The following is a 16488-nucleotide window of genomic DNA, read 5'->3' as shown; positions in this document are numbered from 1 at the left end:
TTTATAGAGATTTTCATCAAGCTGGTAAAGTGAAAGTGGAGAGCCAAAGGTAGCTCTTTCAGTATTTTTTATAAGCTTTTAAGCTCTTTCTGTCCCAAAAGACCACTTGGGGTTCTGGCGGGAATTTTTACCCATTTTCTATATTGTCTCATCGGCATGCTCTATAAGCGCCAAAAGGTATGCAATATTATAGTTTATCACCATTTTTTATCCTAGTTTGGCTTCACACAAATTGTACCTTGCGTATGGTTGCAAATTCAAAGAAAACGCATCTGTCATCATCACTATTCTCAACAAAAACACAACAAACGAGGGGAAACCTCCCGTACGTATTATGCATGCTTAGAGATTTATTTTAGAAACTACAAAACAGTAAGTGGAGGTCTCATCAGATTGTGGCAGTTGAAGGCCGTTTCGGTAGCGAACTAGTGGCGCAGAGGTCCCTCTGCACTCAGTTGCAGTGCTCGGTCGGGTCGACGGAGCTGTTCCGCACCCAGCCGAACACGTAGTAGCCGCACATCGCGCCCAGCACCACCGCCAGACACAGCCAGCAGTTGTACGTCATCACGATCAGCATCAGCAGGTAGGAGACGCTCACCTGCAGCAGGTGCAGCAGCGTCTGGATGATGTGCACCCGGTTCAGCAGCGCTTGCCTGTGAGGAGAGGGGGGTGGATGTGGGGAGCGGAGGAGAAAAAGAAGGCAAAGAAGCAGAAGGTGCAAATTAAAGCGAATTGTCGACCGTTTCGAAAGGATAAAAGCCTAGCGAGTGTGTGTGTGTGTGTGTGTGTCGATGCGTGACGCAAATGGGTGGTTTTGAGTGTTTCCAAAAAGGCAGAAAACCCCCCCCTCCCGGCTTCATATTACGCGCTCAAAGGATCAAAAGAAAGATGAAACACTTTTCGTCCCGAAATGTGCGCGCACAAACCAACCCACCCACCCATCCCACACACACACACACACACACATAGGCAAACAGGGTGTGCCGGAGAGACCTTTCGGGAGAGCAGAAAAGGTTCACAACAAAGCTGTCGATGATGCCGATTCTCCACGGTCTTGTAGAAGGGAAGCAACCCACTCACACTCCTCCAAGCCTCCTCTGGGACCTCCGATGCTGAGATGCAAAAACGGTGATTCGCCTTTTGTTGACGACGCCCTCAAACCGGGGCCCCCGCCATCTTGGGACGCTGCAGCGCGTCGCTTTGATTGTAGGTTCTGCAAAAGGATGCTTGGAGCACGCACACAGTGTGAACGTTTAAACGAGCGAATGGCGACCGATCGGCTCTCTCAACCTCACAAAGTACAAACGGAGGCCGAGCTTCAAAGGTAAGTTCATTCCTTTTTTTTTTTTTTGCTGTCGCTCATTTTCGTTGTTTGTTCCTTTTCTGCTGCATTACAACGGCACCCGGAGAGTGCTCGAAACGCTTTACGTGAGCGCGTGCGTGCGTGTGGCACACACCAAGCAGAATGGAAGGGGGAATTCGAAATTAATAAATCGCTTTATTTGATCAATCGACGACCACTGGCAAGTGGCAAAGTGTGCGTGAATGGGCCACAGCGACGGCCCTGACCCTCCGCACAACCCGGAAGCGCTGCGACGACAGCAAGATGAAAGCGAAAATTCCGTTCGGGAAAGACGAGAGCAAAACAACAACAACAACAAAAGCGGAAGGAAAGGATTTCCCAACAACCCGTTCTCCAGCCTTCCGCTCTCCACGTCGCTTCCGAATCGCTTTTTTTTAATTTTGCACGGCACGTGTCCGTCCATCCGGCGCGCTCTCTAGCCAGCGCGCCAAGACGTGCGGCCTAATGGAGATGGGCGGCATTGAATCAGATTCATGAATCACATTGAATCGTTCAAGTGAATCGATTCTGCGGGAAGGCAACATTTGAGATTTATGTTTCTTCAAATGCTGAAATGTGCAATGACTCATGAGTCATGAAAAATTGTAAAATAGTTCAAAAGTAAAGAACAACTCTATACAGGGTTGCCCAACGAGGTTTTACTGTGTCCATCTAAAAAACTATCTCAAAACTTGTGCATTGGTAAAAAAACTCCGTGAAGGGTTTCCTAATGAATTTTGAACTGTAACTATCTCAAAATCTTTCTCAAAACTTAAGAATCTTGATTCCTCAATGATTGAAACTATCTAATGATTCCTGGACCGAAGTAAAGAGTGAAAAAAGTTTAAACAAAAAGAACAACTCCGCAATATTACAAGAAGATCTTAACAACAGCACAGGAAGAACTCATTAATTAGCATTCCAATTGGAACTAGGAATCTTTCAGAATGATCTTTGTAAAATATATGAAAAAAAGAAGACTTGAAGTAGGAACGCTAAAAGCAGTGAGTCTTCAAAGGCACTCCAATGTCTGTATGGATTGATCATGTTATTGCATCCATGTTCCTTGAAGATTCATGATACTTTAGATCTTGGTGAATCTGTTGGGATTGTTAGATCTTTTCATGAATTCCTAATTAGAATCACTCCTCTGCGAAGATTCATGAATTGATTCCGTAAATTTGTGTGCCCCCAAGCAGACCGTAACTGAGCCCTAGTGTGCCCTGGCGCAACAAACGACTCGTAGATGCGGCAGCACTACCTGGCATCACCAACACCACACCTCTGCCTTATCGCTCGTGGCCGTGGTGACTTCAATATGACCCACTCTCTCCATCTCTCCAGCCGATTACTTACCGGAGCGTACGCTTATCGTTCACCTCGCCGCCGCGCTTGGACGCATCGGAAAAGTGCAGCAGCTCGCGGCCGTACTTGAGCCCCTCGTACGCGAACGCGAGCAGAAAGAACCCGATGACGGCACCGACGAACGCACCGACCTCCGTTGTCGCCCAGCTGGGAAACAGGATCACCTCGCAGCTGCCCGCATGGAACTGGCCAAAGGATTGTCAAGCGTTACCAACTCGGGAGGGTTTCCAGCGGGGCATTAACACTGGCGTACTTACAGACATCTGCATCGGGCACAACATTTCCATGTCGTCTGGTCCGCCATGATTGTGGTCCATATTGTGCTGCTTGCTTTGATAGATGGCACCGGGCTGCAATGTCCTAAACTTTAATCACACCCAAACCGACTTTAACCGAAGTCCCCAGGTTGCAAACTTCTCGCGCAGAAGGACGTCTTCGCTGGGTGAGATTTTCGCTGATGGCGAGCACATGCACAACCCCGTACAGACGGATAGCAACGACTGGTGCGTGCCGAACCGCAACGACTCGGTGTCTTATAAAGCTTCAATAAAGTGATACAAGAAGAGGAAAAACTCCTCCAGAGCCCTTCACAAAGCCGCAATCGTTCGATTAGATGTCGTGCCCGGTGTGATACCACCGATACCGATGGGGCAGCAGCCGGGAGACATCGATAAAGCAAGACGGTCATACCCATTCGAAGACGCTGAAGTGCTGATAAGAAAGCACTGCGTTAACCATCCAGCCCAAAAGGTGTGCAGCCCGGACGCTGCTTATCAGCTGGCGGGGAGAGTTCCCCCTCCACTCCCATCCGCACACAAATCCATCCGGCCGCTCGGACCGATCGGATCCATCGCGAGCGGCAATTGGGAACGGAAAGGATGCTACTGGAACAACGAAACCGGGGGTGGGAAGAGACGGTGAATTGTTTTTGTCGCGGTAAATGCCCTGTACTTCGTTCGCGCGATCCAAACCGCTCGGAGTCCATCGCAAGACAATCGACCGTGCGAAGATAACACGCATTGTGACCTATTGCTTTCGACTCTACCGTGGGATACACGGTAGAGGCGCGGGTAGAACTTAGTGCCGTGTGCAAAACCCGAACCCAACCCGAAACACGAGCTGGGGCGCCGCCGCCGCCGGTGCGAACGTGCGGCCGTGTGCAAAATGGGAGGAAAAAAGGCCCGGGATCGCGCGGACTCGGACAACGCGGATTCCGCACCATTGTGCGGGCAGTACTGGAAGTGGACGGGTTTGTTGCCAACCGGAGCCGGTCGGTAGGAGCAAACAGAGGAAAGGGAGAGCAAAAGCATTCCAATTTAAAGATTGGTTTGATTTCGTTTAATTGCCAGATTAGTTCGAGATGACGTGCTTATGTTATAAATCGAGGTTGAGAGATTGTGTGTGTGAGAGAGAGACGGAAAAGAATCCCACGAATGACTTTTTAGAATGCTTCTGGAACTATTCCCATAACAATTTTACCGATATCTTCATTTTCGTACTCAACCGCGTGTTTTTGGTTCCTTTTGTAAGCAACAGTTGGTCTTTTTATGGCAGGCTAGTGATTTATGAAATGGATTGCATACATTTAGGCGTACTTTATCCAAGACTCAAACCAATATTGGTCGTCGCCTGCTCTAAATGAAGGACTATTTAATTCGAAACTGCTAGCATATAGATTAATGCGAAAAAATTAAATATATCCCCTATTTTATCGTGACAAAGTTCATAAAATTTTAACAAACTCAACAAAGACAATCGCATCTACAAGTATACATATTATATACCAAATAATGCATTTTAGACCGATTTCAGTTAGTTTAGATCGCTTTTAATGCTTTACTGTGGGGAATTGTTTGAAGTTCAAATGTTCTATATGTTCTACAACCGTGTTCGTTATCTAATAGTATTTGTATATAAAGGAAAATGTTTTTTTTTTCTGCACTTAAACGAGGGACCATTTAACAATAACAAAACAAACGCTCTGAGCGTTCTCGTTCGCAACATATGGAAACATTTGTGATTTAAATTTCCATATGTTGCGATTCCTTCCTCAGTTTTAAGGTCCTCTTACTTTATCTTTACTCTAGGTTACCTGTCTCAGAAATTTATCATAATTCATTCACACATTTCATCGTTATAGCCAGGCTAACACACACACACTCGTTCTCAACTTGTCTAAAACTGCCTTTGAAAAAGAAAAGGCATTGTAGAACAAGCTACACACACACTTTCCTACTCCTTACAACGCCATTAACGCCATCTGTTGGTCCAGTCCAACGCTTTGGCTGCTGCCGGTCTGTGGACTGAAAGACTAAGAGGATACAGAAGCGACGTAAAATATCTCCTTAAATGCCATAATTCGCAACTCACATAATACTGTAAAATAAAAAAAAAAGAAAAAATAAAAAATTAGAACCAATTGATCTGCAACCTTTGGGGGTATCGTGCACAGCTTACCGGCATTTCGTCACACAGTTACGAGATATTCTCAAAGTATACAATTTTGTTTGCAATTTTGCTGAACAAGGGGATGATTTTCTGGTTGCGCAATGCGTTGGCGTTGCGTAAAACTGGACGGGCCACGACACTACCGATGGGTGTAACGAATTGTGGCGTTGGTGGGAAAAAAAGTTTAATCCATTAGTTTGTTGATTGTTGATTTTTTTTTTTAGTTTGTTGATTGTTGATTGATTGTTGACGCCCGCAACAGACAGAGAGGCTGGTATTATTGAATCCGTTCGTAGCTGGCGGCATACGTCCCGACACTCACTAGAACGTACTAGATGGTTGCTACAGTTATTCACCGCGGCGTTGTAGGAGCGGGCTCAAGAAATGTCTTGCCATCCCTAGAATTTCATGTGAGCGCCGTACGTTCCCGCTACGAACGGATTCAATAATACCAGCCAGAGTATCTGAGGTAAACACATCTACAACTACGCAACAGCTACACATACACACACACACACACAAACACACACACACATACAAAACTACTACAAACCAGTTCACCATCCGATCTGCCAGACACTGCCTCAAGCAGGGCATTTTTTTCTCAATATTTTGCATGCAACCCACGGTGTCACGACGCCAACGCCGAGAGGGCGCGGAGTACCTTTTTACACTGAATTTATTTTTTAAACAGATACACAATTGTTGGTTTTGTTTGTTTGCTGTGTAGCAACAAAATTCCAAAGTACACGAGACCACACACACGCACACATACACGCACACACCCACACCCACACACACACACATACACACACACATACACGCTCATACGTTTTGCTGCTTTTTCCTCCCTCGCGCATCGTTCTAAATCGCCGTTGCATCGTATACCCATTTATTGTTTAGTACAGAGTCTGTTCCCGAGTTACGTGGTTTTATAATTTTCTACAGCTCATGTGTCACAAAAATCAGTATACAATTACAGAATAAATTTTTGCTTAAAAAAATCAAACTGCTTTAAAGTCGAAAAATCGGGGAACGTTGCCTCGGGAACAGACTGTATTAGGTTTATCTTTTTGCTGCTTAGAATCAATTCAACATTCCACCTGCCTCCCATTGAGTGCACGTGCACACTTTAGACCAGGCGATCACCCGGGGGGGTCTGGTATGGGGTAGAGTAGTTGGTTAGTTTTAAAAAATTTTAAAGTATTTTGCTGCGAGCTAGGAAAATATAGAAAATGAAATACATCTTTTTTTTTTTTTTGCTATCCTCTTAGTACTGCCAAAGAAACCGATCTAAGCTGCTAGAGACAATGCGTGTCCAACCGGTCCACCTTCTATTAATATTAACCGTCTATTGTCGTTTTTTGTAGTTGTTTTTTTTTTTTTTTTGTTGGGACAGAGATCAACAATGTGGAGCCCACCAATGTTGTTTGTCTTGCTCGCTCCGCAGTTCATCCGGCTGTCTCTCCTGTATGCAGCAGCGTGTATCTTCTGGTTGGTGCGCGAAGAAGGGGCTAAGGTTTGTGAAAATTATATTATTTGTGCTATGACAATCTTGTTTGTTTGGGCGCCCTTCTCTTCCCCTCTCTCTCTCTCTCTCTCTCTCTTTCTCATCGAGGTAGAGAGGTAAGTCAGTGGGACACATTGATGAAGCGCAGTTGATTGGAAAGTATAACATTTTACCTAACGCATATGCAAAACGTGTATTAGAGCAAAACACCCTGTAATTCCTGCCTTGACACGCAGCCCCGCCCGCTTTACTAACCATAGAGCCCCTTTAGCTTTTAGTTTGAAACCAAAAACCGTTCCGCTTTCGTGCAAAAAAAAAAACCTCTAACTAAAACAGCAACAACATTTGCTATAAAATTCGTCTCAATCTAACGTTCAATAATGTACCTTAACAGTGGCTTAGTAGTAAGCAATATAAAAGGAAACACTCACTAAGCAATAGGCAATCTGAAAAAGCCCCGCTAAAGGGTCCACCCCGCCGCCGCACACAACTCACACTGCAACATCAAACAACAGTGTGTGTGTGTTGGTGTGTAGATAGCAAAAAAGCTCGGTCGCATAAATTGTTTCCGTAGATTTTCGTTTCGTTTCGTTTGTTCACTGACCCCTACTAACCACACACGAGCTGAAGTGGTTCTGCATTCGTTGTTGCAAACTGCAAACAAACCCCCATCGAAGGGCTGCTTTTCGTGGTCCTCTCCTCTGGCGGCATTGACTAGTGCGCGCACAGTAAGCTTACTTCGTTCTATTTCAGTGTGTGAATGTGCTTGTATAAATCAATGTATGCGTATGAGTGTGGTTTACTGGGTTAGCAGCGAACGTTATGGCATTTCTAATATATCTGGCTTGCTTGCTGTAGGCTCGCGTTCAAGGATTGCGTTGTGCTTGTTTTGTAGGGCCGTTTTTCCTTTGTGGGAGGGAGGGAGGAGGACTAGGATCAACCATTGTCCTTTCTTAAGGGAAGCATTTGTCTTGCTTTTTTCTTAAAACCGTGAAACAGCTGTTTGGGGTTCGTTGCTTATACTCTTTCTCTCTCGCTTTCTCTCTCGCTCGCTCTTCCGATAGCTTGTCAATTCTTTGGACGTTACAACACATAACTTATTCCATTTTTTGCATGCCATATGCATCCACACGCACACACGCCTTTTTGTTTTAATTTTTGTAAGAGAGAGAGAGAGAGAGAAAGGGCCATGGAAAATGTTACTTTGGCTCTATCTCTTTCTTTTAATATGATTGATTTGCTGTTTATTTTTCCTTTTTGTTGTTGTTGTTGTTGCCTGCCATAACTACATCTAATATTGTTTAGAGCTCGCTAAACGGAGAGATCAGTACACGATATCTCTTTCCCCCGCGCCTTTTTTTTTTGTTTGCTGCGAGCCATTGCGCACATCATTGCGTTTGCGTGTGTATGCATGTATGTGTGCATGTGCATCTTCAGAAGATTGTTCACTTAACAGTAGGGGGGGGGGGGGGGGGGAAACACCATTGCACAAGGGACCTCCACACGGGGAGGCGGGGGGGGGGGGCTAGAGGTACACACACACACACACACATGTATAAAGCAACCCGAAACATGCTGCTGCATGAACGGGCACACACACACACAAATACACGCAGCAGGGGAATCTCTCCAAATCGTTTACGTTATGTGTATGTATGGTTTGTGTGTGTGTGTGTGTGTGTGTTTTCTTCTTATTATTCTTATGCTACTTCTTTGCTATTACTATTTCTACTTTCTCTTTTTCTCTCTTAATATTCGTTGTTTTTTCTCTGCGTATGCGTGTGTTAGTGTGTGTGTATCTTTTTGTAATACATACTTCTTTGCTCTACGTCTCTCTTAAAGAACAATAATTTGCCTTTTTCTCCCTTTTGGCCCGAAAAAAAAACACTACGCAGTAAAGTTGCACTACTACTAGCTATGCCCTAGCACTTCCGTGCACAGTGACGTTAAACGCACAGCGGCGCCGGATGGACTATGTCGGTATATAATTTGCACATTTCGATTGGACCATTTCATTGCACACACACACACATCCTAGTATTCTAGTTTGGACAACAAGGTTAGCTTGTATGAGAAACATGTGCACTCAATTCCATTCCTTTGTTTTCTCTCTTGCCTTCTCTATCTATAGCCTGTTTCGTATATTTTTTTTATAAATTTCAAATCTGTTCAGCTTTTCTCATTAAACCTCCTCCAGCATGTGTATGTGTGTTTGTGTGGGTATCGGGTGTATCCGGCGGTACCGATATTCCGAATACGGGGCGCGCCGGAAGATAAATAGACAAGTGTAAATAAGAATCAAAGCAACCATCCTATCCCCAAGTTTGCCACAGACGGTTTACCCCACCCTCCTTTGCATAATCTATCAAAAAACGGTTGACGTTCTACATTTCGTTGCCTCTAGTTTTGTGGTTGTTTACTTGTTTGTTTTTTTTTTTTTTTTTGTTTAAAATTTTGGTGAAACCGATCATTTCTGTGAGCATCTCTCCTCCAGTCGATTATTGCAGCGGGTCGCTCGACCTTGCACTAACGCCCCTCCCTCCTTAACTGTACATTCTTACGATTCGTGTGTTGTTAGTGTGTGTGTGTGTTTTTTTTTAACTTTAATCTACTAGCAGCACACCTCTGTGCAGGTCAATCATATACTGAATGCATCATAATATTGGCTTGATTTCGTTTATCCTGTTTTTTTCTTCCTTGCAAGGTTTTATTGTATTGAACTTTTCTTGTTTCTCGTTGAAGAATTTATGTACACACACACACACACACCCAGCATGTCGCAGCGCTCTGACGTCTGGCACTGCACTCTCCCCCGCCCCGCACATTGTTTTGCACTTTATAATTGCATATAGCATTAGGCGTACTGTGTATGCGTAAGGTTGCATCGGGGAACACATGAAACATACACGGACACCCACAAATACATAATAAACATACGCAGACAAACATCATTTAGCAATGTAGCAGGATCGCATAACCTTAGCAGTGGTATTACTATAGTATTATAAACGGGAAGTTCGTTTCGTAACGGCTAGACATTATTGACTCCCTTGCACTCTCCTAAACTACACTCTATACTATATACTATACGTATAATTGCGCACACGCACGCACACAACACATAGATAGATACACAAACACGCGCAAAATACAACAGACATACATTGATTAGCATTAAAAGACGTAGTCTTCGGCTCGCCGGAAGTGTCACCGTGTTGGAAAAGATTCCGCCAACGTCTGTCGATCGTGTTCCGCTCTACCCGGCCACCGTGCTGGAGTTGAGAAGCTCGAAATGTTGTAGAACAGGATTGGATGGATTTTCTCACCCAAAAAAAAAGGCATCGGAAAGCATTTTGTATGGCACAGTATTTGAAGCTTTTTGAGTTTTCAATTTCTGCTGTTTGATCTGTTTGGAGTAAAAAAAAAAACACGGAAAGCCGCTTCTTCCTTTGTGCTCGAGCACATGTTAATGTTGGATTGAAGAAATGTCAATAGAAACGCTGTCGCTTTGGCCTTTTTGTTATCGAAGCTTGTCGTAAGGTTTACAGTAAAATGTGGTCCGTGGGCACACGCAAAACAAGATTACGGTTAGCAGTTACTTTTGGATTTGAAATGAAACGTTACAAAAATTCAAACCAGCTATGGCAATGACATTTTAAATAAAACGCACAGTAAAACGAAAAAAAAAACAAACAATTTTAACAGGAAAAACATTGCATAAAGCTAATACTGACTGTGGCTGTGACTGCTCCTTACAAGAAGGCGAATGATTTTGGAAATGCGCTTACACGGGATTGCTTTAAACATTGCACCACTCCTTGGGTAGCTAGAACGTACATAAAAAGGCTGATTCGACGTAAGAAGTTCGCATCGTCGGTTCGAGCAGAACAGGTTGGCCGCCGGACAGGGGGGGCAAGATGAACGTACGCGCGCGCATCTATCCTTCCACGGTGCTGGATCGAGATGAAGCCGGAAAGCATAGAGCCGGCGTGAGTGTGTTTGGCTGCAAGTTGTGTGTGTGTGTGTGTGCGTGTGTTTGTTTTACGGATCAAAAATTCCCACCCCATCTATCCTAACCGACATAGCACTACTACATTTAGTGTAAATCGTAACACACTGCTCCTTAAGCTACAGGTGTGTGTTGGCTTAAATGTACAATCAAGCATCGCCGTGTGTTGCCACAGTGTGTGCCGCGCGGGTTCGTCGCTTACACAGGGGGGCTTACTACACACTCCTGCTTTGCATCCCGGTGTGCACCCCCCACCCAGAGACACCTACATTCCCGTGCCCACCGTGTCGTCAAACTTGCTTTAGCCGAAGTAGTAGCCGGATGGTCCAGAGATTCAGGGTCCAGCGTGGTCCAGCGGTCTCGAGCATCAATAAACACCCCCGCGGGGAAGGTACACGTGTCGACGCATTTACTATATCTCGACTATGCAACGAGTTGGCCCGGGCTACCCGATGGCGGCGCTGTGCGTCGGTTGGCCAGCGCTGGCTTTAGTGGTACTGCGATGAAAACATGCCAATGTTCTCGAGCTCGAAATCGGGCACCTGACCGTAGTTTGTCTGACCGTAGCTGCAGGGGTGTGGGGTTCACGTGGTTTATACACCATTTTGGTTGGCATGTGTGCCATACAACGTTCCGCATATCATATTGTCGTGTTGTGTTTGTAGTGGTCGTGTTGTTCGAGTGTTGGAAGTGTTGGTTTGTTGGTATTGGGGGGGGGGGGAGGATGTGGGGAGATCGGCCACAAATCGGTCGGTTTGAGTTTTGGTTGTTGTTTCGTCATAAAAGGACACACATAAGAGAGAGAAAAAAGAGGAAAGATACAAAATAATCACATTAAAACATAATATCTCCAGCAGACAATGTAGTTGGGTTGGGTGTGGGTGGGATGGGTGTTAAGGAGAGCAAGAGCGTGCAGAAACGAAATCGAAAAATGGTAATGTAAGTGACCCGAGCAAGGGTAGGGGAGCAGAGAGACTAAATCAAAACAAGGACATGACAACGTAACGGGGATTGACGGCGCCCAACAACGCAGGAGACGAACCCGCTCCTGGCGCATCGGAGCCTAAACTGAATACCGAAGCAACTGAATACTTACAAACTGTGCTTACGCGTTGATTGTGTGGGTGTGTGTGTGTGTTAGTACGAGCGGCTGTGTTAGTGCGAACAGTTGTACGTGTATGAGCGTGTGTTATTTTTTTGTTTTTGTTTACCGTACACATTCTACAAGGATAGACAAATACTTCTCTCCCCGCCATGGTTACACTACACCGACGTTCACATACGTTCACCGGCAGCGTAGGAGCGGCTCGGTAGTAAACAAAGGAAGCTAGCGTGTGCTACTACTAAAACGTTCGTTTTGTGCGTGTGTGTGTGTGCGTGTTATCGGCTACTTTAAAATTCTCTCCCCACACATTCTTGTGGTTGTGTATATTTGCATTATCTACTCGAGGGCCGCTTAATTGATACCTCAAAAACACGAAATCAAGGATCCAGGATCCATATTAGCTCTACACTATCTCTCTCATTCTCTCTCTTTCTCTTAAAACTATTGCACCTAGTGTGTCGCTTTGCTTGCAGGTTTTTTTTTGAACATTTCTGTTCAAACGTGTGCGCACAAACTAACCAACACATTTACTATAGTTTTTTTTTTTTGTTTAAAAGGTACACTTCATACCGTACTTGTGTGTGTGCTTGTTTATGATGAATGGGGTTTTTTGTTGCTTCTGCTTTGTCAGAGTGCAGTGTGTGGCGTGTACTGGCGCGCACGTGTGATGGGACACTTATGGTTAAATTCGAATAACAGTCATGTGCAAACTTCTGCCACAATAAGGTACGTTGAAGGACGAAAGCTCTCACATCTGTGTTTGATATAAACATCACAATTAGGTTTTTGTTCTTTTTGTTTTCTTCTGCATCATCATCTTCTTCCTATCATATGCCTCTTCTACCTTCCTCCGGATGCGGGACACATATTATATACGGCTAACACAGTTAGGGAGACGCCGTCGGGAGTGTGTGGTGATGAGGGGGGGTAAGGCGAATGGTTAAGAGTAAGTTATAGATGTCTTCTTCTTCTTTTTCTTTGTTTTGTCTTCCCATTTTGTGTTGCTTGCTGTCTTGTTTTACAGCCCAACCGACAGTATTAGGCGCAACAGACCTTCGATACATTTTAAACATACAGTGTTTTTGTGTGTGGGGGTTTGTGTTGTTATGTGCTACAAGCCCCCTGGGAAGAGCGGTTGCACAGACTCGCCCCCCCCCCCCCCCCACCAGTTACCATTTACAGAGAGTAGTATTATGTGTGAACCTATAAGTGGTGCATTACCGACTAGCTAATGGTAGTAGTTCGTAGTAGTAGTAGTGGTATCTTACATGACCTAACTTTTTTTTGTTATTTCCCTTCAAAACCAGCGTTGGACAAACGTTCCCCCCTTGTTCAGGTTGAAATGTTTGCTTTGTGCATATGTCAGTGTGGATTGTGTGTATGACTAGAATACTCTTCTGAGCGTCCGCGCCTTCGCCTGCACTGGGAAGGCGCTGGGAGACTACCATAAAATCAGTTTGCCTATAGACTAACAGTAACGATGTGAGCGAAGAAAAAAGAACAACAACAACAACAACATCCATCAACAGCAACGCAATACTAGCACTATCTTCCGCTAACTCGGTAACGCTGTAACGCGTTACAGCACGAGTTTCCCTATAACGCTAACGCAGAGTAGTTCCCCCGGGCAAGGAGTGGAGCAAGTTATGGTTAGGCTATGTCTTTGTATCTTGCTTGTTTGCTAAAAACACCTGGAGCGTACCTCGAAAGAGGACATTGACAGCTAGGACGACAGGCACAGAGCTGCTGCCGCTTACTACTTTGCGATGTATGGCTTATGCTCATATACATATGCTGGTACCAATCGTCTCTAGTTTTGCCGAAGTACTCGGGGTTTCCATGTACAAGTGCAGTTGGGTGAGGACCTAGTTCTATCACTGACTCCTCCGGCACACCCATTATTCATTAGACTACGTTAGTAACATTGTGAGCCCGATGGGCGTCGCAGGGCGGGGTTTACAACACGTAGGTGAAACACAGCAACGATCCAACGATACAACAATACGGGCTTGCATCCGCCAATTCTTCTGAAAACTGCTCCCGAGAGGGCTTTGCGAGCTCCTCCAGAGCTACGGCAAGGTTGTCCCTCTCTAACCAATTAATCGGACAATCAATCCAGAGCAACGGCACTGCCCCCTCCCTGTGCCAGTGTGTATGTGTGCGTGTGTGCGTTGCTTAAGTTCTGCGCTCCTCGTTCCATCCCGCAGCGTGCTCTCCACAAATCCCAGCGCACGTTCATCATGACGTCACCCATTAGGCTATGTTCGGCACGGGGCAAAACAAAAGAAACCGGCGCGCGCTCGGGGCAAAACCGACGTGGAATTTATTTCGAAACAAACTTAACTCGAGTAAGCAGCGTTAACGTGCAACGTGGGTTTCCGCGCCTTCCAAGCGATCCAAAAGCAAAGACGAGGCTTCCGAAGTCCGAGGACCTAACCTAACACGACACACCTCGCTCTCTCTCTCTCTCTCGCACTCGCGGAAGCTTCTTCCCGCACTCCGCAGTCGAAACGGTTCGTTAGAGAGAAATACCGAGATACAGAGAAGGAGGTAGGCGAACGAATGGGGGGGGGGGGGGAAGGGTGTAAACGTGTGCGTGTGAAAGAGAGAAAGAATGAAGGGGCAAACTTGCAAATCACAAAGCGCACAGAGGACGAGAGAGAGAGACGCAGCTATCATTCTTTCATCCCGCCCGTACGACACACACAGCCTCCTTACGATCTCCTCCGTCCCTTCGTTTCGTTCCCGCTCATGACCAGCTGGCGTTGTTGTTCAAATCGAGCCAGCTGCTGAGATCCTCCAAACCGGACAGCTGCTGCTCCATCGCGGTCGAGGCGGACGAGAGCGAGGTCGTGCGGGAGGATGCGCAGGAGATACCGTCACCTCCACTGTCCACTCTTCGGCTACTACTGCTGCTGCTGATCGTGGTGGTGATGGCCGCCGGCACCGCTGCCGCCACCGTACTGTTTGTGTGACCCGCGGACAGTTGCGGCAGTTGGACGCTCGGTCCTTTCGGCTGATGCTCTACTGGCAGATTCGGTCGCTCGCTGCTGTTCCCGCTGTCTGCGAAGGGTCGGCCGGTAAAGGAGAAGGCGCCCGGCATGGACGGTAGCGACCGTAGCTCGGTGGTGCCATCGTGACCGCCACACTCACTGAGCGACGCCGTCGCGTCGTCAAACTGCTGCTGTGGCAGGTAGGCGTGGTTCTGACTGCCCGGTGCTGGACTGTGGTGGTTCGAAATATGATTGTGAAGATGGTGGTGGTGGTGCTGCTCCATCAGCCCTTGGTGCTGCTGGTAGTGGCCGCCGGCGGTGGTGGTGGTGCTGCTGCTACAGTTGCTGCTGGTCGACAGCACGCTCAGGGCGGGCGGGGGCCGCACCAAACCGGACAGTGTCGCCCCGGTCCCGGCCGCCAGCACGGACTGCGCGATGCCGTCCGACTGCACGTACGGCTCGAAGCTCGACACGTACCGGTGCTGCAGGCCGCAGGACGCCGAGGCGTTGCTCGCTCGTCCACTCACCGAATATCTGCGCTCACAAGGCATTCGCGCCACAAGGGTGGTGGTAAATGGTGGGTGTTTTTGGTGTGGGTGCGCAGTGTGCGGAGGTGTGTGTGAGGGGGCAAATTGCACGCCCGACAGACACACACACACACACAGTGTTTTTGTTTGCATTGGGTGGTGAATGAGACACACCGTTGCGCGTCGTTGCGAGTGAGAGATATGAGGAAAGGAACGAGAAACGAGAAAATTAATGGAAGTTTCGTGCGCGACTGGTTATCTCCCCCTGCCATGATCACATGATACACAGGACCCACAAACACACATACACTAATATTGAACAAAAACGCGCCAAGAAGCGGTATGCCTTTTTTTTGGGGAGGAGAGATGATTTTGGCGCTCAAATAGGTTTTTATGAAGGTATGAGAGATGGCACAAAACACGTGAAGGAAAGGAACATTTTAATTGCATTTCTTCTTTTTGCACTGCCTGTCCTTCCAATTGTAGTGGGTGTGTGTGTGGATTTATGAAAGAGAGATATAGTGAGAAAGATAGACAGTGTGATACACAGCGCAAAGGGTGCCAGAGAGCAGAGCCGCCGCGTTTGAAAATGGTGGTATGGATTGGACGTACAACACACAAAAACCGCGACACCACACCACACACACACACACACACGAAGCAAAGCGCCACACACACACAGGCAAGCGGAGCCGTTACTTTCCTCTCCCCACTCTTCCGGGTGTTTTCCAGTCACAGTGAAAACCGAGCGAGCAAGATGAGTGTTGCAGGTAAACAGTAAGAAACGAGGCGAGGGACATAAACACACACAATTAACATCTTGTACCCGGCGCCTTTTCACCAAAGGGGGTTTTTTAGTGTACATGAATGTGTATGTGTTCATGCACCCCCCTCCCCCCCCCACCCCTTGGAGGACATGGGGACAACGCGTGAAAAGCGAGACGCCACACAGCACTCATGGACCTTTCCCTCTTAATGTACTTTCCATAGTTTGTGGTTCGAATAGCGCCCGCCAGAGGTGTCCAACCTTTCCGGAGCTTATGTGACGTAATATACGCTTCTGTAAAACTAGCTGAGAGAGTACAGCAGGTCTGGTAGTAATGAAAAAGCGATTCTCCGCTTGTGTTTTGCGGGGAGCACCGTAGCACAGAACTGCAAAGCCCACAACCACGCACAGTAACACATGGCA

General features: G+C 46.6%; 2 protein-coding genes across 6 annotated transcripts in view; both read right to left on the bottom strand.

Moving 5' to 3' along the window:
• Positions 1-330: 330 nt before the first annotated feature.
• Positions 331-3623, bottom strand: LOC120955943 (high affinity copper uptake protein 1). The gene is made up of 3 exons (XM_040377211.2): positions 2965-3623; positions 2699-2892; positions 331-653 (listed from the first exon to the last, which is right to left on the bottom strand). The coding sequence occupies exons 1-3, from the start codon at positions 3022-3024 to the stop codon at positions 452-454; spliced, it is 456 nt and encodes a 151-aa protein (XP_040233145.1). The 5' UTR covers positions 3025-3623; the 3' UTR covers positions 331-451.
• A 2193-nt stretch (positions 3624-5816) lies between these two features.
• The window catches only part of LOC120958964 (signal transducer and transcription activator), a 40212-nt gene continuing 29540 nt past the window's right edge, over positions 5817-16488 (bottom strand). For 3 of the 5 annotated variants that reach the window (XM_040382063.2, XM_040382078.2, XM_040382070.2), the window contains one exon: positions 14079-15306. In XM_040382063.2, the coding sequence (XP_040237997.2) occupies positions 14529-15306 (778 nt within the window). In that variant the 3' untranslated portion in view covers positions 14079-14528. Of the gene's footprint in view, positions 11242-14078; positions 15307-16488 lie in introns of those variants that run through there. The other 2 variants (XM_049605078.1, XM_040382087.2) reach the window with 1 other exon arrangement.

This window comes from Anopheles coluzzii, chromosome X, assembly GCF_943734685.1.
Source record: "Anopheles coluzzii chromosome X, AcolN3, whole genome shotgun sequence".
NCBI classification, from domain to species: Eukaryota; Metazoa; Arthropoda; class Insecta; order Diptera; family Culicidae; genus Anopheles; species Anopheles coluzzii.
This window is presented reverse-complemented; position numbering and strand designations above follow the sequence as displayed.